This window comes from Tupaia chinensis, unplaced genomic scaffold (assembly GCF_000334495.1).
Source record: "Tupaia chinensis unplaced genomic scaffold, TupChi_1.0 Scaffold000138_1, whole genome shotgun sequence".
Taxonomy (NCBI): Eukaryota; Metazoa; Chordata; class Mammalia; order Scandentia; family Tupaiidae; genus Tupaia; species Tupaia belangeri.
The window spans coordinates 1,813,857-1,840,889 of NW_006159608.1; the positions used below are offsets into that span (position 1 = coordinate 1,813,857).

General features: G+C 37.5%; 1 protein-coding gene across 6 annotated transcripts in view; it reads right to left on the reverse strand.

The window, feature by feature from the left end:
• The window catches only part of CPEB2 (cytoplasmic polyadenylation element binding protein 2), a gene marked incomplete at its 5' end in the record, with an annotated part of 76,058 nt that overhangs the window by 42,576 nt on the left and 6,449 nt on the right, over positions 1 to 27,033 (reverse strand). For all 6 annotated transcript variants that reach the window (XM_014586431.2, XM_006144900.3, XM_014586429.2 and 3 more), the window contains 2 exon segments: positions 2,186 to 2,236; positions 21,050 to 21,140. In XM_014586431.2, the coding sequence (XP_014441917.1) occupies positions 2,186 to 2,236; positions 21,050 to 21,140 (142 nt within the window).

The following is a 27,033-nucleotide window of genomic DNA, read 5'->3' on the forward strand; positions in this document are numbered from 1 at the left end:
ATTCGATATCCTAGTTACATTACTTCCCTAGTCCCTTGCTAGACAAAGTTCAGAATTTCCAGGTTGGCTGGCTGTACCGAGAGGCCCTAAAAAGCAGACTAAGAGTAATCACTAATAAAAACAGCAGATCTGCTGTAAGATGCTACTCTTGCTCAAAATATATTTTTGTGTATAATGTGACAAAACACATTTCAAATAACATCTAGATAATTTGTAAGGGCTTTTGGCTACTGAAAAAAATCACCCATTAGTTTATTCAAGTTGAGGGTAACCAAAAATGTAAGTTGCAAAAAGAGTGTGGCTACTAAACTCTTAGCGTACATATACTCGGCGTATTTTACTGTGATTAAATAGACCTCTGATTGTCCTAGCTCACTACCTATTAAGCAACTGAAGAACATTTTTTTTCTTTCAAATGGACTTTAACAGAATGTGAAATATAAGCAAAGTAAATTTTTCCACTAGAATCGCATTATCAGAAGTTAATACAGAAATGTGAACAATCTGTATTTGCCATGCAGAATGTACAAGAGAAATGTACTTAAAGAAAACACACCAGTACATAAATAATCTGCTCTCAGCTAAAATTATTTTATAAATTAAGCCAAGGAAATAATAAAAATTATCAGGTATTTTCAGTTTTATAAATACAGTTTTAAAAGTACCACATTTTTGGGACCAGCAGTTGGCGTAATGGCTATGTCGCTGGACTCCCATGTAGCTGACCGCGGTTCAAGTCTTGGACCTGGTGGCTTAAACTCACACTGGGCACGTGTGCACGCATGCCCAAGATCCTGAGAGGAGAAGGGATTGCTGCATGGCCATCTTCCCCCCCCCAGGGGTGATTTCTCGCTTTCTGTCTCTCTGTCTGTCTGTCTGGCGAGTGCACATGCCCTATAGTGAAAAACCTCTCAAACAAACAAACAAAAACCAAAAAGAAACACACATTTTTAGTCATAGATTTAGAGTTGGAAACTAGCTACTAAAACTATGTTTTTCTTAAGTAGGAAAAAAGCTAAAGTCCTTAAACGTAATTTGTTCATATCTTTCTTGGCAAAGTTTAGCACAACTCACTAAATTCATAAATGTGGACTACTGGACCCTTATAAGGTCTGGCCTGGACATGGCTTTAGCCTAGACTCTCTGCTCAGTCTGGCCTTAGTAACGGTCCGTCTAACCATCCTTAGAGACACCTGGGAACCCAGTGCATAGACGAGGCTGGCATGTGTGGACGACTCAATACCCAGCAATCAAATGTTGAGCAGACCCGTCACCTCACTTTGCTTCTTCAATTTCTCTCTCGTTTCAACTCTGATGTGTCCCACCTAGCCTGAGGGGCTTTAGTAAACTGCTCTGTCAGTACGGTTTTCACTCCTGTTAGTTCACAGTCACGTTTTACACTGCCCTCAGGCTCCGCTTTTGTTCTCTAACTTCATTGCCATCTTCAAGAAAGCTTTAGTTGAAACCAAAAAATTAAGACATTCTAATATGACTGCTTTCTAAGTAAATATTATTTCTATTCCTACCTTCTCCTTGTCCCCTCTTCCCACCTATCGTCTAATATAAAAATACTTTCGTGAAGAATATTTTAATTCTCCATTCCTACTCACACAATTAGGAAGTGTTAGGCATTGTAACTTTTTAGATTCTTTAATATTTTTCTAAAGGAAAGAAAACAAACTTTTATAAAAGTTTACTTATTCTTTTCCTAACTCTGGTTACCCTCACTATGCAAACTTTCTAGTTAAAATAAATTCAGTATGACATTTACAGATCACCTGTATGTTCTTTAAACATAAGTGTTACTTACACTAAGCAACAAATTCTACGCTGTCTGCAGACATTATCTAAGTCTCATATATTAACATTAACATATTCCCATTTCACAGATGAGAAACTAGGACAGTTATTTGTACAAGGTCAATGAAAAGCTAATATTCAAACTAGGACTGCCTCTGAAATCCATGAGCATCGAATTAAATACACAAGTACACTTCAAGGACTTTTGCCAGCCAGAATACACTACGATTTCTGAGTCTGCTTTGTGTATAGGAATAGCTGTAGCTTTTTTCTAATAGTTACAAAATTACTAAACTGTGTGAATGGTGGAAGTTCAGAGAAATATGTATTTAATCAGCTTTATATAAAATTGATTTGAAACATAAAATATTTTCATAAAACTTACCATTTAACATCAACAGATTGTCAGTTCCTGGATGTGGATAGCTCAATCGACCTTTAAAAAGACAGAAAAGGGCAGTTGGAAGATTATGGAACTAATCTTTTGAAAAGCAAAAAAGGGGGGAGGGGAGGCAAGGAAGAAATTATTGAGCACAGTGTATTTCTTAAGAGCTAAAAATTTAATATTTAACTCAAAGTGTATTAACTAAAGGAATTTTAAAAAGTTGAAAATAATACAACAGTTAATGTTACTTCCTAGATCATAAGACAGCAATGTGATTTGGAAGCAATGCCAACAGAATAAAGCTTATTTGATTTCGAAATGGAAGAATGATACAGGTACCCTAGCCTTTCAAATTTAATTTAAAAAAATAAAAAGTTTTAAAAATATTTTAAAGCTGTTTATTTTATCTACAGATCTCTCTTGCCAAAAATAAAATTATAAGGGAAACAATTTATACAAGGGATCTTTAAAAAATTCATGGAAAATGCATACTGATTAAAATATGCATCGGTTTCACCTTTTCTTTGTCATCAAAATAAACTCACACTAACTTGTTACAACATGTCTGAACAGGATCCAGTTTAATGCACTAAGAGTAAGACACTGGTTGAAAATATCATTTATGACAGCAACATGGATTCTGCTAAAACTGAAGCAGGAACATCAAATTTATTATGAAGCTTGGGCAGAAGAATGGTGAATCATTTATAGTTTACAAAGTTTACGGTGACAATCCTCCAAAGTAATCAGTAGTTCACAGGGACAGCAGATGACACAGCAGCTACATCACTGGACTCCCACGTAGTCTACTGCTGTTTGAGTCCTGAGCCTAGTGGCTTGAAAATCATGCAAGGTATGTGTGTGCATGTGCCCAAGATCCAAGGAGAATGGAGGAAAAGGGATTGTATTGTGGCCATCCCCTTAGGGACTGACTTCTTACTTTCCCTCTCTCTCTGGCAAGCACACAAACCCTAAGATGAGAAAAACAAAACAAAACAAAAACAGAAAAAAAAAAACCAAAAAACCAGAAAAACCACACACACACAAAGTCAGCAGTTCACATGTGGATAATTCATTTAAGAATATGAAGCCCACAGAGTCAGGCTACCTATGTCAATCTGTAATGAAAAATGTAAGCTTATTTATTCCCTGATTAAAGAGGACTGATGACTTACAGTTGAAACAATAGCTAACATATCATAGACATCTCAATGGGTTTAGCTTATTGGTTTAGCTCAATTCTGACTAAAAATTTTAAATTGAGCAGACTTTTTGTCCAATGGGGCCAAAAACTGTTGGGCTGAGATCAGCTGCAGACAAGAACAGATCTTTCGATGGAAATTTTGAACAATTTAGATGGAGATCCTGAATCATTTCTTTGCAGACCTGTAATGGGAGGTGGCACATAGCTTGACCGGTACGATCTTGAAGACAAAGCACAATCAAAGCAACAGCTTCCAAGAGGTGGAAGTTGTCCAGTCAAAACCAAAGATCATGGCAAGAGTTTCTTTTGGGTTCTCAGGGTATCTTCTTGTTGACTTTCTTGTTGCCAAATAACATCTGCTCATTGAGAAAGTAGCCAGAAGTTTTAGCAAAAAAAAAAAAAAAAAAAAAAAGCCTCAGATGGCTTCATCAGAGAGTCCTTCTCCATTACTGCAATGTTCCTGCTTATTTCTCTCGTCAGACAAAGGTGATTTAGTGAAAGTTTCAATGGAAAATCAAATACACCTATAGCCCTGATTTGGCTCCTTCTTTTTAATTTCCTAATGTTAAAATATTTTTAAAGGGCACACATTTTTCTTCAATTAATAAGGTAAAAAAGACTGCACTGAGCACTGAGATGCCTTAATCCTCAGTACTCTCAGTTCTTTAGTGACGGACTAAATGGTGGGTATTATCACGCACAGAAGTGCCGTGAACTCGATGGGACTTAGATTGAGAGTTCTGCTTTTACGGAACTTTTTGAAGTCCCCTCATATCTGTAAATCAGAACCGACTAAGATGTTCAAACAAAAATAAAAAGGGGTGGCTCCATGGTGCAGGAACCACACTCTCCTCAAAGAGAAGCTGGGTCCTATGCAGGGGCCATGATTTAAGCCTCCAGCCTGCCCAGTCAACGTGTCAAGCATGTACATGAGTACCCAAAATATGATGTGTTAGAAATCTAGAAGAGGGATATCATGACCTAACCAGATCCTATGGTGAGTGCTCATCTCTCTCTTTCTCTCTTTCATGTTCCCTCATGAATAAAAATACTTAAAAAAATTTTAAGATGCTTAAAAAATTCATAACTTGCCATTTAATTCAATATGGTTCCATGTAGTCATATTTAAATAAATACAGTTAATAAAAACATCTTGCATTTATGATTACCAACATTATTAGAAATTTAACTTGTCAAAATTACTAATAATTTAAAGATAAAAGTATAAAAAATATAAGTAGTAGAGATTCTTTTTTTTGGGAGAGGTTTTTGCTATAGGACACGTGCGCTCGCCAGACAGAAAGAGACAGAGAGACAGAAAGCAAGAAATCACCCCCCAGGGGGGATGGCCACGCCGCAATCCCTTCTCCTCCATTCTCTTCTTGGGATCCTGGGCACGCACGCACACGCGCCTGGCATGAGTTTAAGCCACTGGGTCCGAGACTCGAACCACAGTCGACTACGTGGGAATCCAGTGACATAGCAAAGGGCACACATTTTTCTTCAATTAATAAGGTAAAAAAGACTGCACTGAGCACTGAGATGCCTTAATCCTCAGTACTCTCAGTTCTTTAGTGACGGACTAAATGGTGGGTATTATCACGCACAGAAGTGCCGTGAACTCGATGGGACTTAGATTGAGAGTTCTGCTTTTACGGAACTTTTTGAAGTCCCCTCATATCTGTAAATCAGAACCGACTAAGATGTTCAAACAAAAATAAAAAGGGGTGGCTCCATGGTGCAGGAACCACACTCTCCTCAAAGAGAAGCTGGGTCCTATGCAGGGGCCATGATTTAAGCCTCCAGCCTGCCCAGTCAACGTGTCAAGCATGTACATGAGTACCCAAAATATGATGTGTTAGAAATCTAGAAGAGGGATATCATGACCTAACCAGATCCTATGGTGAGTGCTCATCTCTCTCTTTCTCTCTTTCATGTTCCCTCATGAATAAAAATACTTAAAAAAATTTTAAGATGCTTAAAAAATTCATAACTTGCCATTTAATTCAATATGGTTCCATGTAGTCATATTTAAATAAATACAGTTAATAAAAACATCTTGCATTTATGATTACCAACATTATTAGAAATTTAACTTGTCAAAATTACTAATAATTTAAAGATAAAAGTATAAAAAATATAAGTAGTAGAGATTCTTTTTTTTGGGAGAGGTTTTTGCTATAGGACACGTGCGCTCGCCAGACAGAAAGAGACAGAGAGACAGAAAGCAAGAAATCACCCCCCAGGGGGGATGGCCACGCCGCAATCCCTTCTCCTCCATTCTCTTCTTGGGATCCTGGGCACGCACGCACACGCGCCTGGCATGAGTTTAAGCCACTGGGTCCGAGACTCGAACCACAGTCGACTACGTGGGAATCCAGTGACATAGCCATTACGCTAACTGCTGGTCCCATAAGTAGTAGAGATTCTAAGCACAACAGCACAGTGCTTCCTTAGAGAAATAATTCAGCTCATTCTTCATTTAAGAGTTTTGTATTTATTAAATACAGATGGGACAACAGTACTACATACTGCTATGGAGAACCAAAAAGGTATGTATGAAACTTCCTGTGGTTTATCCAGCATTTTTAAATGATTGATTGTGTGACTAAGTGCCAATGGCAAGACTGATCATTACTTTTAGCCCCTTAAAATATATGATTTTTCTTTCATGGCTGAATGTCAAATAAACTATTAGAGAGGTACGTTACAATCTGTTTAGAAAACTGTTAAAAATGAAATGTCCGGGGTTGCAGTTTAGCAACTTACAGCATAGTCTCTTTAAAAGGTACTCTAGCAGCATGTAACGCATTGCCACCAGATGAGTGACCTTTTCGCAGTAAACGTGACCTGATTAGTAAGGAGTAGAGGTTAACTCCATCTATCTTTACCAAATACTAAGGACCCTCTGGGGTATCTAAACATCCCATACAAGACAGAGATTGTCTGTTAACTTTTGTCTTAGTAATAAGTTAAAGAATTTGATTACCTACTAATGCAAGAGTGAGTGGCAAAGATCATCCAATCTTGACGTTAAAATATATCAGTCTACCTCATAGACAGACATTGTTGTCTGTCCTTCAAAAAGGATCTCTCATGAGTTTCATGGAGCATGACATTACATTAGCTAACTAAATAACACTTTAAATAAAATGGACATACTCTAAACACTGAAAGCAAGTTTATTTTTGTGATACCTTAGAAGTTTGAAATACAAGAATATATACAAGAGGTATAAGATGGAAAGGGCTAAGAAACTCAGATTTCCTACACTGAATTTCAATGACAAAGGACATAACTTTAAAGATTCATAGCTTATTTTAAAAGTATGCCTATTTCTACATATTCTGTTAGAGATGACCAAACTCAGGTAAAACAAACAAACAAAACACCTACAAAAGTGGCGACCTGTGTCGCTATGCAGTATAACAAGTTATGTCTTCATACGCACCGTATGGAAGACAGTCTTTGCTCATGATGCGGTAGGGGAGACTGACACAAAGGCACAATTTCAATGAAATCCGCCAGCAGCTAACAAAGTTAAGTACAGTAAAAGGAAGGAAGGAAGGAAGGAATTAACTGAATCCAGAAATTTAGGCAATACTCCCTGGGAAAGTAAATTAAGCAAAACCTTAATCTCGAATGCCAGTGCCACCTTGAAAGTCACTCAATTTTTGACTGCCACATAAGTTCTGTTCAGTTTGTTTAACTCGAGATAAGGTAACAAGATAGTTTCATAGCTAGTAGTCTTTTGATAGAGTTGGTTCTGAATAGTCTAAAAAGGAAAGAGTTGGTTCTGAATAGTCTAAAAAGGAAAGTGGGAAGTTCAAAAGACATATCTATTTGCAAATAGTTCGTCACAAAGTAAAAGCTCTGAAAATAGCTACTAAGTATTCAAAATTGAAATAAGCAAATTTAGACTCATTTTAAAGTAATTCAATCACTCTCTCTCTAGTAAAGTAAAAATATAAACACATCTTTATAATTTCACTTTTTTTTTTTGAGAAGTTTTTGCTATAGTGCATGTGCGCTCGCCAGACAGAGAGAGACAGAGAGACAGAAAGCGAGAAATCACCCCCCAGAGGGGATGGTCATGCCGCAATCCCTTCTCTTCCGTGCTCCTCTTGGGATCTTGGGCACGCACGCACATGCGCCCGGCGTGAGTTTAAGCCACTGGATCTGGGACTCGAACTGTGGTAGACTACATTGGAGTCCAGTGACGTAGCCATTACACTAACTGCTGGTCCCTTTATAATTTAGCTTTTACAGTTAACATTTACTTAGTGTTTTTTAAAAATAATTATTTATTTATTTATTATTTTTCAATTTTGATTAGAGAGTGAGCAAGCAAGGAACCCACTTGGTCCAGGACTCAAACCATGGTCAGCCATGTGGGAGTCCAGCACTTTTAACCACCATGCCACCTGCTGACCTCTTACTTAGTATTACCAACAATATTTTCACTAAGAACATGCCAATTAATAACTAGCAACACTTGCAAGTTTCTTTAACATGTCAGGAGCTTCTCTAAGTTCTTTAAAACCAACAACCTGAGACAACCCTGTGAGTTACGTACCATTATCTTTCTACTTTAAGCTGAAGGCATGGTGTCAAAAAAGGTTAAATAACTTTTCCAAACGTACACCAACAGCAGGTAGCACTGGCAAGATTTAAATGGATGCAGTTTGGCTCTACACACTTAATCATTACCTTAATAATGACTTACTACTAACTTAATATGGAGGAAGATATGTGTGGACAAACTTGTCTACTAGAAAATTCAGAGAATAGCAATATAGTAAATAACTTAATCTTAAATAAAAAATAGAAAAGAAGATATTACTATAAAACCAATTTCTTCCAACTGCTTCAAGGGACTGTGGCACAGAGATTGATAGCTAAACACCAACACCTACCTGTTTCTGTCAATAATAGGGCTCCCAATGTCACATAAGCACAGAGCTTCCCAGCGTAAAAACTGCATTTCCCAACCTTCTTTGTAGTTATGTGCGTTCATGTGTGTGCATTCTGGCCGATGAGATATAAAGTAGAAGTGGTAAGTGCATCCTTAAAAGGGAAAATCTTCCTTTTTCTATCTATGCTTGCTAGAATGCAGATGCAATGGCCAAACTGAAGAAGCTATTTTAGACCATAAGGCAGAAAATGGGAGTTAAGGATAACAGAAGATGATAAAAGGAGCTTAGATCCATGAAAATATTACTCTAGTAATGTTAGTATTTCTCTAACTTATGAGTTTCTATGGTCTCAGAAGAACTTGAGCTTTCAAAGTCAGTCCTAACTTGGGGACGTTCAAGTGACGGCTCATTACTATGGAGCTATGATGATCTCATAAAGGCTTTGATACATCTATAAATCGTGGGTACGTACTACCTTTGGGGATCTCCTTTTACTAAGATACTACATAATTCGGAGGCCAGACCAGGCCATGGTCCGGCAGTTACGCAATTGGACCCAGACAGGAAGGTCCCATGATAACTTAGTTTATCATTATTTTAAATAATAATTTGCATTATACATATGAAAGTTCATCTTAGGCACTTGAAACATATATCTGAGCAACTAAAAATACTAAGAAATACAAGAACAGCATATAACTTCACACGTGTATAGATAAAATTTAAGATTACAATTAGAGGGACCAGCAGTTGGTGTAGTCAACTGCGGTTTGAGAGCCAGACCTTGCGGCTTAAAACTCATGCCGGGCACACATACAGGATTCAGGAGACTGGAGGAGAAGGGACTGGGGCATAACCATCCCCCGGGAGGGAGATTTCTTGCTTTCTGTCTCTTAGGCAACCATACACACCTGATAGCAAAAATCTCTCTTAAAAAAACGATTACACTTAGAACAAATACCTGGCCCCTCAGCCTCTACCGCCGTAACTACACTGGCCTCTGCTCTTCCTCAATCATTCCAAGCATATTTCCATTTCAGGGTCTTCCTACTTTCTTCTCTCCGACATCAAGTGCATTTTCCCCAGGGATGACTAGCGTAACCCTCACTTCATTCGGGTTCAAGAGAGAGCATTACAGACTATCTTTTGTAAAGTAGCAGCTTCTTGTAGCCTCTATCCCTCTACACCCATGATAGCACTTTTTTCTTCACTGCACTGATTAGCTAACATTTTATTATTGCTACACATCTTTGAAACAGAAGACTCATGAGGGCAGGGACAATTTTCTCTTTATGACCTACTCTATTTCTAGCGTCTAAAACAGAGGCAAGTACGTAACTGGCAGTAATGGGTAAAGTAATCAGAATACGTAAATGACAGACAATCAAAAGCACAGACAGGGCCGGCAGCAACGCAAACCCGTGCACGTGGAAGGCCGTAGGTTTGTGTCCCAAGTTCCCCTGTCCATGCCTGAGTGGTGTGCGTGCCCGTGATCTGGGCTGACAGACGGGAAGTACTTTCGTGAGCCCTTTTACAGGTGCCTGTCTCTTTCTCTTCCTTCTCTTTCCCTTCCTTCTCTGTCTTTGTACCTCTCAGAAGAAGTAAAGATTACAGAGAAGAACAGGTCCCTAAGCATGTGTTTGTATATGGAGCAGGACATTGTCTAACAAAATGAGAAAAGTATCACAGAGCGAGTCTCTCTTCCAGCTGTCTCTAAAACTAAGTAATACGAGGGGGGAGGTAGTATAAGGGTACTGTGTTTACTTCTTTGCCAAGATACATTTTTTCCTTCTCCACAACTATTTCACATTGTCTCTAACGAATAAATACAAAACAAATGAACAAAGTCCCACCATTCACAGCTGATGATGCCAACTCATCCCTCACCAGTGATGAGAGAACTGCTAAAGAACAATGCTACGAGTTCAGCCAACTATTTTTAAGAGAAAAATAAATATTTAAACCATGTATTAGAATCATATAGGCTTAGGTTAAAATTAATATTAGACCAAATAAAAAATAAGCAGTAGAAAGAGTGGTTAGAACAAACTTAAAAGCTACCAAGTTACACCATTTCCTTGTAGGTGAAACTTGGACAACTATTGTTACGAGTCAGCTGCAGTCATCCATCTTTAAAATGAGGGTAAATATCTACCTCAGTTGTGTAAATGAAAGAAATGAGTACATACATGTAGAGCTGTCGGAACAGGCTGAACATGTATCAAGTACTCAATAAGTGATATGTTTAGGTCACAGATTGTGTGTGTATATATTAAAGTAACACACAGACATACACCCTTAATCAAAAGGACCTAATATTCTTTTCTCGTATGTTTCAAATAAAGCATTGTCCCACTGGCTTAGCAGATTCTTCCAACATTTTTTTATCATCTACATTTCACCTTTACTTACAAATCCAACTAGGAAAAAAATGGTTCGTATGAAGTCTGGTAAAATCCACTTAGAATGTGGTCATTACCAACCTTGAATAACTCCAATCTCTGCTCAGATCCATGGGGCAGGACAGTCATTCCTGACCTCACTCCCAAATCTCAATGCATGCCTCACAAAAGCCTAAGAATAAGATCATACAAACGTAGAAAAGACCCTTAGATCCAAAGTACTACATCCCACGAGAGCAACAGAATCATTCCTTACCGACATCTAATAAATGCCATCAATCTACTTCAGATTCAATTGAAATTAATCCAGTTACTACTCACTCTTAAATTAGGATCCTTTTATAAATATTTTCACCTAACAATATTTACAAATTGTAAGATTTCTATCCAAACAACATAAGAAAATATACTAAGAAATACCAAGGAACATAGAATACCAAAAATTTTTGCTTCAAGTAAAATATAATCACAAAAGAAAGATGGTAACAACAAAAGACTAATCTTATGACATTAATTGTCTGGTAAAATTATCATCAATTATTACAGTAAAATTATACTAATTAAGATATATGCGATTAACATTAAAACCAAGTTGAACTAACAGCTACAAAATTTTTCATTGTAAAGGAGTTTTAAATAAAAATAATGCTTAGAACCATTAGGTGTAACAAGTGGGCATTTGACTAGTGCCAGTGCCAGGGTAAACTTGTATAAAACTTAAAAACGAGTTGTCAATATTACAGCCTCAAAAATGAAAGGACTAAGTTTATTCTCTGTAAACAAACACTAAACTGTATTTAAAAATCTGAAATGCCTAAAAGACCAACTGCAGGGAATAGTTATGGAAGCTATTCTACATGCACAGACACTATACATAAGACCTTTATTAAAGTTCTAAATATTTTTTAAAATATGCATTTTATGGAGAAATGTTTAATCACACAGCAAACACTTCATGGAGCCCTTCCTATTTGCTTGCCATTATTATTGGTAAAGCAAAAACAGATATGGCCATTGTTTCTCTGACAGTCTTCTGGGAAAGATATTAAAAAATAGCCAAAAATAAACTACTGAATCTAATCTAAATGAGAAAGGTACCCTGATTAAAAAGAAATACGATCCTCTAAGAATCTTCATCACAAAGTAATCTACTCTTGATAGGGACTCTAAGGAGTCATTGCTGAAGAAGTAGAAGTTAACTAGGATGACAGAGACTTCCAACTGAAGACGTGTGTTCACCTCTGTTTCTTTCTTGAAAACCCTAAAATGACGGTTAAGGAAGTTTCAGAGATACAACCCCCATTAGAACAACAACAACAAAATTATAAAGGATCCTAGAAGAAACACTCCAAGAAATTTTGAGAATCTGGAAATGTAAATGGTTGAGTATTAAATGACTTCGTAGATCACAAATCACTGAAAACATAATCTTTTTTTTTAAGAATTATTTAATTAAATTAATTAATTTGTTTGTTTACATAAATTTGACCAGAGAGGGACAGGGTCAGTGAGAGTGAGAGAGAGATAGACAGAGAGAGATAGACAGGCAGGCAGGCACGAAAAGTGAGAGAGCAAGCCACTAGGTCCAGGACTCGAACTGTGGTCAGCCATGTCAGAGTCCAGTGCCCTCGACCACAACGCCACCTGCCAGCCCCGAAAACACAATCTTAAGCCAGTGTGTGTATGGAGAAGGCCATCAAGAGGCAAGTCATTTGCTGCAAAGACACCTGGACACATTCATAAACAAACAGCTCTGGCTATCAGTTGTATACAGGCTAGAAGTGAAAATAGGAAGGATGACTGCTTCTTCATTTTCAAAAGAAACAGAGACAGGTAAAGCTCCCTATTAGGCTCTTAAAAGATGAGCAACCAGGTGAGGCAGAAAACTGGAAGACACACATTCAGGTCCATCTTCCAGAGCTAAAGAAAAGACCTGGATACAGAGATGATAAAGTTCTCACCTGACTGGCTTATAGCATTCACTTGTGAATAAACCCAACTGTGTACACAGAGTTTCCAGTCCCTCATTTTGTGTCTTACCCTTTGCATATCAACAAGTATAAGATATTTAAGGAAAAAAAATAGAAACACAGATAATAAAAGTAACAGACAAAAATAATCTTTAAACACCATAAGATCTTTCGGAGAAAAACTGGGTCATTGGAAAAGCATGATGTATGTTTCTATGCAAAAATACATCATGACTTTTCCAACAACCCAATAATAGTAAACAAGAGTAAGAGGATATAATAGAAAAGTTCTGAGAACTCTTTTTTAAAAGAGCCTTAAAATTAATAGGGAAAATTTTTAAAAATAAAAATTTCAGTAGAAGGGTCTAAAAATAAAACATAAGGCTAACTTCTCAAAAGAAAAACTCTAAATGAAATATCTTAAATGACTGATACACTGGGTCATCGGGAAAGTCATGACAGACTTCTTATCTAGGTAAACTAAGTACATCTCACATACAGAGGGTCTCAAAAACTTAGGCCCCATAGCTTTAAGATCCTGTTCGACAGGCGCAACAAAACAAAAGCAGAAACCATTAAGAAAAGGACATGCAGCTCAGAACTGGAATTCTAGAGTAAAAAGGAATTCCCAAGAATAAGAAAGTCTGAAAATTACCATTAAGGAAGGGTAAAGTAAAAAAAAAAAATCTGAAAGATTCTTTGATGTGTTCACAGGTTTTTTTAAAAAGCTTCATATATCTATAGATAAATTTTAGGATAAATTAGTGATAGAAACTATGCAAACAAGCCAAAAGGTGATTTATTTCAAGAAAAAGTTACATGAAAAAGAAAATGTTACAGTACACACATAAGGTTCATCTACGAATACAGCTTGCATTATTTCAATAGTATAACCCCTGATTTAAACAAGTTACTTTGAGAAAGTAAGGGAAATATTGCCAGATAGCTAAGTCACAGTAGACTATAAGCATATTAATACCTAAAATGTGGGAAATATAGAAGCATATATATTATCCACAAGTAACTACATAAAGAATAAAACAAAAAAAAAAAACAAAAAAAAACAAAGTGATTACCTCTAAGGAACAGTAATCAGAAGTGGTTAGAGAAGGATAAAGGAGAAGACTACTTTTAATTACATAAGTCTATATAGCACTGTAAGATTTTTAACCTATGTATATACACTTTTAAATGAATTTTAAAAAATATTAACCAGGCTGGAGGGCAGGTAAAGACCTGAATATCATAAATATTTTAAGTTTACACAGTAAGAAAAAAAATGGCATGAGCCAGTCCCACAGAACAGTAAAGTGTATTGGAAACTGAGTCCCTCATGTCTGACTGGTTTGAATCCTGGTGCCAGTGTCTTGAAATATAAGCTGGGCACATGTGGGTACATGCCCACAATCGTGATGGGCTAGGAACTGGAGGAAAAAGGACTGCAGTGTGGACTCCCACTGGAGAGGTGCTTTCTCTCGCTGGAGAGCGCACATGCCCGCGGACAAAAAAGTAAGGCTGGAAAAATTACGCACCAGAATAATAGCAATTATGCTTATTTTAGTTTGTGGAACTATTTATGACTTTAAAATTTATTTTTTCTAGTGTTCTCAAATTTTCATTAATGAATAAATACTAATTTTTGTATTAAGAAAATATTTTTAAAAGGACAAAATGAATTGGGTTGTTGAAAAACTCATGACGCATTTTTACCTAGAAAAAATACATCATGACTTTTCCGACAAACCTAAGTTACTTAGAAAAAAAATATTCATAAGAGATTCTCAAAAATTCCTTCAAATACTACTGGCAGCTAAAATTCACAGAACTAACTGTTCCAACTATGTAATCACTGCAAGTTATACATAAGACACATTCTTTTTGATGTTTTATTGTTTATTTAAAAGTAAGAGTTAAGAATACATTTAAAATCATAAGAAAGATACTTTGTAGTAAATAAGAAGCTTTCACTAAGCATAAACAAGAGGGATCCAAAAAGTTTAAGGCAACATGGAATTAAAGCATGAGTTTATTTTGGTGTAAAAACAATCTGAAATCTCTGTACAGCTTTCTTCATAATACATATTTTCCATGAACTTTTTGAAAATATATGTGATTTTAAGAAAACTCATGGTAATTTTTTATCTAATAGCTTTTAGTTTTGGAAAAAGATACTGTAACCTATCATAATTTAAATTCTTTCCCAGAATATTCAAAGACACTTGGAGGAAATAATGACTTGGGCCAGCAGTTGGCATGGTAGTTAAGGCCCTCGACTTCTACATGGCCAACTGTGGTCCGAGTCCCAGACCTATGAGTTTGAAAATCACACTGGGCACGTATGTGTACAGTGCCCAGAATTCTGAGAGGAGAACAGAGAAGGGACTGTGGTATAGCCATCCCTCCCGGGGGTAATTTCTCACTTTCCTCCTCACTGCGTTTCTCTCTGGTAAGTGCGCACACCCTATGGCAAAAACCTTAAAAGAAAAAACGGTGACTTGGCTCTGTACTCACACTTAATAACAGAGTGGCTAATAAAGACAATGACTTAAAAATAAAAATCAATGTAACTTTAAAATCTCCGTAATAGCTTATTTCAAGTAAACGTGTGAAACAAGAGCTTTTGTTTATTTTTTTTTAATGAAAGAGATTTTTGCTACAGGGTGTATGCACTCTTCTGAGAGAGAGAGAGGAGAGGCAGAAAACAAGAAATCATCCCCCAGCAGATGGCCATGCTGCAATCTTTTCCATTCTCCTCTCAGGATTTTGGACATGCATGCACATGCACCTGGCATTTCAAGCCGCTGGACCTGGGCCTCGTACCACAGTTTACCGTGTGAGAGTACAACACATTAACCATTGCGCCGCCCACTCCCCCAAAACAAGAACTTATACAAGCACATTTCCAGAACTTCCTTTTCCATCTGCAGATACACTCACTGATGACAAAAGTTAAACTCTTATAAAATGCATTTTCATTAACATGAACTTAATTCTGAGTAGCTGGGGTATAAAGTATTAAGTTTCTATGGACATAACATGAGAAATCATATCTTAGAACATGTTTAATAAAATTTATAATATGGCTTCTAAAATTTACTCCAAAAATAGTGATATTTTGGTCTGTAGGAAAAAGAGCTCAATGGAGTGAAGGTAAGAGAACGTGTGAATTCTACTTATGCCTATTTAAAGTAAATGAAAAGTTTTTATTTGAAAACTGAAAGCATACAAAGCAATTCCTCCTACATTATCTTTCTAAAGAGACGTTCTGATATTTGTAACTTTCTTTATGTCTTTTCTTGGAAATTGTAAAAATTCTGGCTCCAGAAAGCACAGGAGGCTGCAAAGAGGAACCCTGGTTCGAGAAATCGATCTCCTTGTCCGAGTGTGAAGCAGGGCTTGGTAAGGGAGCTGACATAATTGCTCTGGCATGTTCATAGCTGGTAAAGGTCACGCGGCACTTCAGTATATTTTAATAAATGCCACTAAACTATCTTTTCTCTTAGAGCTCGTCGCTGTTGCCCCCTGGACCAGAGTCTGTCCTACCGTGCTCTCTTTACACCATGCAATACACAGCCCCCAGCAGGGAGCCCTGGAACCTGCAGGGTCACCCTGCTCTCGGTTTGCGACTCTCTCTCTAGGTCAAGCTTTTTATTAGGCTTTAAAATGTTAAGTTCTTACACCAGAACTTTCAGGAATTTATACAAGTTATTTTGAGACTTTGTATTTCAATCTTATACTAAGGTCAGCTGAAAAAAGCCAAGGAAGGTCAAAGAAGCAAGAATTTGTTTGGTACTACCATAATCACCTGGCACCTTACACGAGTAATTCCTTATTTTCTCAGGGGTTAATATGCCCTAAATAAGCATAACTTCTTACTAAAGGAGTAAATCCTTTTTCCTTAATTCCCTTTAATTATTCAAAAAACAAACAGTAAAGCCTTCATAATCTGCTGAGACAGATCTTCCCAAGAACTGTTATATAAGCAGCATTTCTTCCTCCATTTTTCCAATTAATTTTTATGAGATAAAATTAAATTTGCTGTTTATATGCCCTTCCATTTTGAGGGAGGGTATGAACAATATTTGGCTAAAGTGCTTACACAGTAAAACTTTTTTTTTTTTTTTAGATAAGAGCGTTTAACAATAATTATTATCTTGTTCTTTACAGGAGAATGAACTGACTCACACATACATAAAAAGATCAGATTATTTAAAGTAGGTATATAAATATAAAACTCCAGAATTACAAAACTATTCTTGGCAAAGCATGATTTCCTTTAACAATCAAAAATATCCATGCTTGTTCTTCTTCCAGAAAGCAAAATATTTGCTGAGAATCAGGATAGTCCTCAGAACATAGAATATTAATGGAGAGAAGCCACTGCAGAATAAACCAGACTGACTGGTACCAATCTTCCTCAGGAGAGCACATAACAGAGCTTAAGTGTGTGGTCAGAGCAAAGAGCACACAACGGACAGTGCTGCTGAGTCGGCACACCCAACCAGCCCTGGGCGCCCTCAGCAAGCCGTAGCCGCCTTGCTGTCCCGCAAACGCGACAACTCCTCCCATGATTTTGCACGTGCTTTTCCCTTAGTCTAGCTGACACTTCTCCTCCAGTATTTTTTCATCCTGCTGCTCAAGCTTTAGGTTTCCGCTTCTTTTACTCCATATCTAAATTAAGTACTTCCTCCTTTGTATTACGTCTTTGTCTTTAAGAACTTTCAAGTCTCCCATTTCTAAAGTACATAGCAAACTGTGTGTGTGTGAGGTTTCCTTCCCCAGAAGGCTGTACCGCCCACAAAGGCAGAGGCTGTGTGTCTCACACAATGTACACCCAGGGTCGAGACACGGATGCAGAAGGAAGCACACTTAGTGGAATAAAGTGCATTCGGAGTTGTCTTTGGTTGACATCACTTCACATCTGTACAACTTTACCAACCCTAAACTCGTCATCATTATATCAGCCAGCAAAAATCTAACATTAAACGATTCAAGAAGAGAGTTTCCTACTGATATACTGAAACTATTGGGGAGTAGGAAAGCAAAAATACATAGTAGTTAAGTGATTTGGGTTTAAGTAGAGACGAGAGGGAGAGGCTGCTTTACTGATACAATCACTCCGTTCTCAGTCAGGCCACTAACTCGCCACTTTGCATTCTAGAGATTTACTACATTGTTTTTCTTCCTACTGACATTATCTTGACTGGTTTCTCTTTTTCTTGAGACTTAGAGTAGAACCTAATGCAAATTCACAGCCTTGCCTTCCACCTCTGTGGGGGCCTCCATGAGGGCCTTCACTGATCTTGCCTCCTAGGATTTCCATCTCCCAAGTAGCAGATTTCCTTCCAAACTGAACAGAGCTGGCCTATACAGCCTGTGGGATATTGTGGAAATGCCGGTCTAAATCTTCTGGAGGTAGGCCACGCAGAACACTGGGGTGCTCTCCACAAGGTTTATCACTCCCTGGGGATACTGGGAGGAAATTTCAGCAGCCCAGAGGTTCATGCTGGCCATGAACCAAGCTCCTCTACCGACAGCCCATACTAACTTGCTGGCCATGGGAGAAAGTCATCTTGAAAAGTGATCCTCTAGCCCCAGGTAAGCCGTCAGAGGAATGCAATCTCAACCAATACCTAGATTGCTCTTACTCATGAAAGAGCCTCAGCCCCAGACTAATTAATTAAACTGCTTCCAGATTCTAACCCACAGAAATTATGTGAGACAGTATGTGTTTACTGTCTTAAGCTGCAAAACTTGGAGGTAATTTGTCATGTGCAATAGGTTAAGTAATAAAATTTCTTATCACACCAGCTCATAGTTTTCTAGAAAATCTCACTATTACTAAAAAGAGAAGCAAGGACCTCCTCTAAAAACTAGCTTTGAATTCGTTTCTCATTTTCATTAGGTCCCATAAGAGACACACAAAAATGATCAGTTTTTAAAATATACATAGAATAAAATAAGACTAATTTCATTTGGTGAGTTTTTTAAAAAAATTGGAGGTCAGAACTTTCTGAAAGAAATGAGGAAATGTGATAGAAAAGATAGTGTAAAGTCCGCCCTAAAGATTGGGACTGGAAAGAAGGGGAGACAAATAGCGGTTAATTCTGGTTTTCTTTCATTTCTAACACCTTGTTTGAGCAGACTGCACTGAGGTCTGGACCCCCAAAAGTAGAATGATTAGGCTACTGGAAGGAAGAATACATACAGTACGGGATCCCAGGAGGCACTGGGGCTTGCAGTAGGAAAAAGGAAAACAGAAAACCTTTAAGTGGCAGCACTAGGGTGAGGACAACTGTAGAGACACGCAGGGGCACGTTGTAGAACTAACACTCTCATTTCTGTATTTTATGCAGAGACGATCTCCCTGATGTTCTTCTCTTCTGTCATCTTTTTATTTCTTGCTATAATATGTATACAACATACTCAATTGGAAATAGAAAATTGGACCATGTTTACTCCTTCTCAAAGCCAATGACAATTTTTCTAACAAAAGAAATTTGAATTCACTAGAGTTTTTTTTTATTATTATTAAATTATCTTAGCCTTATGCTGCTTTCATTTCCATTTCTAAGATCTCTCTGTGTGTTTTCCTCCACCCAAGCGAGAAAAGAGAAAAACTGAGAAAACTAATAAGTGCAGCAATTAATATTTAATATTCAACAATTTTTTTTTCTTTCATTTATTTATTTTTACATTTTTCCACAAACATTTAATATTCAACAATTCTGTTTAAGAGAGTCTGGGAGAATAATAATGAAAACTGTTAACACCTATTGGCAACAGTTAATGATAATCTAGACTTTATACTGTACTAGAGTTTCTAAGAACTTTTTCTAGAGGAGTCAAAGAAATAAACAGAAGAAATTCTTCTTAATCATAAACTACAGGGTTCTCTTCGTCAACAGTATACCCAAGCGGCACTGTGAACCTGCCGGCAAATGGGAGTAAGGACCCCATATAAGACACTCAAAACACTAAGCTGAATTTGGTTAGAAATAAAAACATAACACAGAAACAAAACACAGTAATGAAAACACAAAAACAAAAATACAAAACAGAAAAAAACAAAAACCCAAGGTATAACTTCGGTTTTTTGATTAGTTTGTGTGGGCAATTACCATTAGCACACAGCATTAATGACCCCTCAGTTTCTCAAGCTTCTTAAAATAAAGGAATTAGAAAGACAAGAAACTCTTTTACAAGCAAAATCCAGAAACAGAAGAGAATGGTTAGATACCTGATCAGTGTAATTAGCTTAACCCTGCACCACCTACTTTTCTGCCAACAGTGGAGGGCTAGAGTTTTTAGGCTAAATCCTTTAAGAGAATTCTTACTTAGATTTATAGAAAGAAAATGTAGGAAATTTACAAAATAATCTACCATTTTTAAAATGTTTCTTACGTGTGTGAAAGAGAAAGAAAGTTAAGCACTATCATGTCGGTTTTGGAGCCTCCTGCCACAGTCCCTCCCAACCTGGCCAGGATCACAGGCACACACAACAGGCGTGGCCATTTCCCGTGTGGACCCAGCCTTGCTCGGGCAGTGCCTCGCTGCTATGCAGAGCCAGCCAATCCACGACTTAGACTCACTGGGAGACGCTGGGCCAGAACTAGGTACTGACCTACAGAAACTATGAAGTGGTAACTTTTCACTGTTCTTTTAAGCTGCAAAGTTTCAGGATAATTTGTCATACAGAATTAGATAACAAATCTCTTATCACTCAAGGAGACGCAGCTTGCTAGATGTTCACCATTCATATAAAGAACGATGACATATATTGTATAAAAACTGTGAAAATTACTAATGTTTTAATACACAGAATGTACACAGACAAAAGTTAGCATTAACAATTAGTAAAGACTGCTACTATAAGGCCAGTGAGTCAATTATTTTTCCTAATTTACCCCATATTTTATGAAAAACTGTTTCTTACCTCAAGAAAACTACTATAAATTATTTGCCTTTCAAAATCCTAAGGTATAACATTAGGAGAAAAATGAGGAAGGAGGTTAACCTTGGAGAATTCTAGGTTAGAAGTGCTATAAGTTGTGAATGCCAACATTTCAAGGAATTTCTTTAATTTCTGTACTTGATGTAATTCTAGAAAAGTGACTACAGTATATACTTTTAGATCCACTCTTCGTCGTCTAGTGAGCTACAGCCTATATCTAAACAGTGGGTTTTCCTTAAATTAAGTCAAAGGAGATGGATTTTTTTTAAGCAACAGAAAAATGACATTTCACAAAAATAAAGATTATTAAAATATATAATTTTATAGTTGACATTAAGTGCTATGGATGTACATTTTTATACAAAAATTGGTAAGATGATCAGATAAATTAGTGTATAATTTTTTTAAAGGCACGTACCCTTAAGAGGATCATGTTCTGCTCGCATAATATCAATAAGGGAATTTTCCAAAGAGTGCATATTCAAACTGTCATACATTCTACTTCGATCCTGGAAGAAAAAAAGGGGGAAAAAGAAAAAAACACTTATGATTCATACAATAAATTCATTAAATAAAGCAATTAAAGTACTATCTAAATTCTCTTCCATAAAATAGGGCATCTGATTAATATGCTATTAATACAATTCCTTTTTGTTTTTTGAGAGGACTCTGCCCTAAGAGGCTCATGAGCTTCAATGCCTCTCATACTGAAGGACAATTATTTTCAACACATTATCTGCAAAATCACATATAAAAGTAATCTAATTTCATTGGTGGTTTTAATACTATACAGTAAAATAATTTCCATTGTTTTCATTCTCTATAAAGAGCCCTGAAATGTTATATGGACAGAAAGCAGTTTTAGTTGCGTATTTAACTTCTAAACTTTTCTTACACATTTAAAAAGACAGAAAAGTGGCACTTGAAAAGTATATTTTTAGGGAGAAAGAATTCCATAATTGCACCATACTTTAAACATCTAGCAAACATTTTATGTTATTGACTTAGTAGTCTAAACTTTATAATAAACATATAATAAAAAGCATGAGATACTAACATAAGAATAAAAACTAATGCCTAGAATAATGGTATTTAAATCTCACTCTCCAATGTACTTTCATATTGACCTCTGCATCTCTTAATAATTACTGGGGAGGGAGGTACTCCTGACAGGGTCCCACTACGCCACAATATCCCCAGAATCTCCCAGCCTTCCAGCTGGCCAGGATCATGGGCAGGCCTGTAGGGTTCAGGTCAGCCAGGGACCCAAACCAGTCTCCCAAATGGCTCCAATACAGTGCAGCCCTGCCCTCTCAGCACCTCTATGGCTGGACCAGGTCTCTGCACTTCTGAAAACTCACTCTCTCCCCTGCGGAACAGCCAGGTAGGGGAGGAAAAGGAATAGCTTTACTAAGTGTTCTACTTCATCAAGTCTCAGAACAGTCTTTTGTGTTGTCAGAAGTCTTGTTTACTGAACGTTCAATTCCTCCACTTGCTTATTACAAAAATTTGGTTCTTTTAATATTCATGAATTTATACTGTATTCTGCTCAACAGACACTCAATATAGTATGTATAGGGAACTATCGTAGCAAGCTCTGGTCCATGCCCACCACATAGACTGAGAATCTTTTTCCAAAATACTTACATGCCATTGTCATTTAAGTGTGTGTATATGCACACACCAGTACATGTGTGCAAATGTGTCTGTGTATGTGTGGGAAGCAGAATAGGCCATCTTAAACTCTCAAAAAAAATGATTACCACAGGAAATTAAAAAAAGAATAATCAAAATTAAGTGGAAAAGAATAAGTCCTACAGAAACAAAAATAAAGCACTATTTTTGTTTTTTGTTTGTTTTTGCTATAGGGTGCATGTGCCTGCCAGAAAGAGAGACAGACAGACAGAAAGTGAGAAATCATCCTCCAGGGGGAATGGCCATGCCACAATCCCTTTCCTCCATTCTCCTCTCAGGATCTTGGGCACGTACGCACACGCACCCAGCATGAATTTAAGCCACCGGGTCCGGGACTTGAACCATGGTCGACTACATGGGAGTCCAGCGACATAGCCATTACGCCAACTGCTGTTCCCAAAATAAAGCACTTCTTAATCTGGGTCTACAGCTTAAGAGACCTTTAGTCTCTGAGATTATATACAACATCCTATACAGAGGTGTACACATTATGTTTTATGAAAAAAAGGTTTTGCTTTCATTGGTTTCCAAAGAGAACCATGATCCAGAGAAGATTCAGAACCAGTTCTTCAGAAAGGTGAAGCAAAACATGAGATGTTTTCCTGAGAAATTCATTTATTTACTCTATTTGTTTAAATTAGGGTTGAAGGGGCCAGCAGGTGGTAAGTGGTAAGGCGCTGGACTCACAGAGCTGACCGTGGTTCAAGTGTTGAACCTGGTAGCTTACCTCCTCACTTTCTCTCTGTATTGGGTGGGTGCACATGCCCTATAGCAAATTTTAACACAATGATAATGATAATAATAAATAACACTTAAAAATAACTAAATTACAGTTGTAAACTTTTTAAAGCTCGGGGTCCAGAATCAGTAGTATAGACTAAACAGGTTGCTGTGGAGGGACTGAAAAGGTGAAAAGTAACCCTGAGCCATGGACGAGAGGCTTACTCCAGCTTAACCGCCTTAACTACTGGATCACTGGAAAAGTCATGATGTACTCTCCTGTTTTTCAATGCAAAAATGTGTCATAACCTTTCCAAGCCCAATACACTGGTACCATTACTGATTTTTGCCAAAAGACCCCCTAAGGTATCCTATCATCAATAACAGCTGTTCATGAGAACAGTGACCCTGATTGGTGACAGAGACAATCAACCAGCGGTAACAGTGGTTTCCAAATCCAAGGCACTTTACGATCACCTGCAAGGCTGATTAAACACAAAGGTTGCTGGGACACAAGAGCGTCTGAATCAGCGGGTTTGGAGTGACATCCAAGAATGTGTATCGTTAACAAGCTCACAAGGGCTGACTTAGAGACCAAACTGTAAGAAGCACTGAGTTGCTTATTTTTCTTTTCTTTCTTGCTTTAAGAGATTTTTGCTATAAGGTGCATGTGCTCACCAGAGAGAGAGAGACAAAAAGCAAGACGTCACCCCTCAGGGGGATGGCCACACTGCAATCCCTTCTCCTCTCAGAATTTGAGCAGGCACACACACACACACACACGCCTGGCATGAGTTTTAAGCTGCAGGGTCCAGGACTCAAGCCACCGTCAACTATTTGGGAGTTCAGCGATGTAACCATTATGCCATCTGCTGGGATGAAAGCAACGCATTTCTTGATCCTATAAATCACTAAGCCTTTTCAGGCTCTGGTTTCATTTTCTAGAAAATAAAATAACCACGTCAGACTAGACAATGCCTAAAATCTATTTTAACCAAGTACTGTGCAATGAATAAAACAAAACTGGCATAGAGGGGAAGATGGCTTTTGGCAAAAACAACACACAATTTTAGGGCTCTATCTAAATATTTCCATCTTCTGTGCTTCTATTATTCTATGTTCATAATTAATTTTTTAACAAATTTTCCTGTCTCTCCCACCAAATTTCTAAGTTAACCAAGGCTGCTATGGACCTTCTAATTACAGAAAATTCCTACTTTCCAAAATCTGTTGAATGATTATGTTTACCATAAAAACTTTGCAAAAATGTATAGACTGAGCTCTTTGAAAGCAAAGATTGCACTCGTTAAATAATGTGAATTATAAAGGACTATTAAAAACCCCAGAATTCTCAATGGAATAGGTAGCCAACTGTAAATGGTTAACCTGAGACAAGTATTAGATATTAATGCGGACTTGCATTACCTGAATTTCCAACACACCTAAGGAAGATTAAGTACTATCATATTCAAAATTCCAAGAGGTATTTAACATAGCATCATAAATGTAAATTTTCATAATAAAAAATGTTTGTATAATTAATCAAAATAAAACAAAATGAAAAAAAAAAGCCTTGGAAGGTATGCAGTATCACGTAGGGTCTAAGAATTTATCACTATTGTACTTCAAAATACTTCAGATTCTACTTACCCTAGATTCTTACACAGATAATGTATAACAGTAAGGGCAATCTTTGCAGGATGATGATTTTGAACACAATCCGTGCCTCATCTTCAGTTAACTTATGACCTTAATTAATGGTGACTTTTAACTAAATGCTATCTCCCAAGTAACTTTCTTTTTCTGGGTGAGTGGGAGGAGATGCCCTCCATTTTCATGGAAAGGAATGTGATCTTGCTCTAGAACACAGCAAAATTACTGAAGTAATTTGACATGTACTGTCAGTAGGTCATGGACAATATTTAGGGTATAAAGCGGAAAACTGCTTAAAAAAAGAGGGGGTGAGGGGGAGACAGGACTGTTAAGCAGCTATTCAACAGGTGTCAGTGACCACTGTATCATCGGGTCAGACTTGTATTCACAAAAGCCTGTATGTAGCAATACGTAAGCTGAAATGCCTAAATCCAACTGAAACACTGAGATGCCCACTTAGAAGGTCCCCTACTTTCCTTTTTATATCAAGTCTTTGATTACGAACCAAACTCTTACATGGGGAGGGAGGGAGGTAGCAAAGTTCTTTTAAATCCATTAGATTAGTTATACTTTTTTAAGCATCAGCTGCATCCCACGTGAATTTTAAAGCAACAAATACAAAACTGCCTTGAGTAAGCAAAGAACTCATGATATCTCAAAATCTTTTTTTTCAAAATTACTTTTGAATATGATTAAACCAGCTCATGTGCAAAGATATGGATAATACATACATGGTGGAAATTACAGCATGACTTCTGAGAAACTAGAAACAAATCTGGTTATAAAACAAACACTTGTGCATTCTTTCGAAATAAAGATATTAGAAAAATTTATGTCAAAGGACCAGCAGATGGTGTAATGGTTATGTCACTGGACTCCCACGTGGTAGACCACGGTTCGAGTCCTGGATATAGCAGCTTAAAAAATCACACCAGGTGCATGCGCATGCATGCCTAAGATCCTGACAGGAGAATGGAGGAGAAGGGATTGTAGTGTGGCCATATGCCCGCACAGTGATTTCTCACTTTGTGTCTTTCCGGTGAGTGCATGAATGCTACACCAAACATCCCTTAAAAGAAAAAAAAAGAGAAAGAAAAATTTGTGTCGTACAAACTGTCATTGGTTTAAAAACTAGACATGAGTCCTGAGGTAATTTTGAAGTAATGAGCATACCAATACTAATCAGCATTAAGTATGGTAAGCCATAGCAATGTAATTTACACATATTACTATAAGGTTACTTTGAGACATTTAAGATATTTCACAAAAGTAATAATCTGTATAATGAACGGTTTACTTCTAACCCACTTTACTCATTTATCAACTATTGTTCCAGTAATTTTTTAGAAAGTTTGTTCATTATTTCTTCCATGAGTGAGACAGACAGACAGACAGACAGAGGATAGCACCCCCATCAGGGTCTCAGCCCTGCAATCCACGTACAGCCTTCAACCCTTCTCAGAGATGGGCAAGTCACGTGCTTGGTAATACTCAGGGAAGTCGCTGGACTTCAACCAGGAATCTTCCCATGTGGGAATCCCTCAGAGAGCACATTTTACCCTGTGCTGCCATCTAGTTGCCTCCCAGAATCAGATTTTTAAAACACGAAAATTAGGGACCAGCAGATGGTGAAATGGTTACATCGATGAACTCTCACATGGCCAGATGCGGTGATCCTGAACCCACTGGTTTGAAACTCATGCTGAGGGACCAGCAGTTGGCATAATGGCTATGTTGCTGGACTTCCATGTAGTAGACCGTGGTTCAAGTCCTGGACCTGGTGGCTTAATCTCACACTGGGTGCGTGTGCGTGCGTGCCCGAGATCCCGAGAGGAGAATGGAGGAGAAGGGATTGCAGCGTGGCCATCCCCTCTGGGGGAGGGTGTGTGTGTGATTTCTTGCTTTCTGTCTCTCTGTCTCTGTCTTTCTGATGAATGCACATGCCCTATAACAAAAACCTCTCTAAAAAAGACAAAAAAAGGAAACATGTGTGTGTGTGTGTGTGTGTGTGTGTGTGTGTGTGAGTGTGCATATGCATTCCCAAAATTCTGAGAGGAGAATAGAGAAGGGATTGTAGCATGGCCATCCCTCCTTAGGGTGATTTCCTGGTTTCTGTCTCTGTCTCCCTGGCAAGCACATGTGCCCTATGGAAAAAATAAAAACAAAAACAAAACAAAAAAACAGAAACAAAAACACACTCTCTAAAAACAAATAAATAAAGTAAAAATAAATTGAAATATGAAAATTGGCTGGCAAAAATAAACTAAAAAGGCTTTCAGAAATTTACAGTACAGGGAACCAGCAGTTAGCATAATGGCTATGTCGCTGGACTCC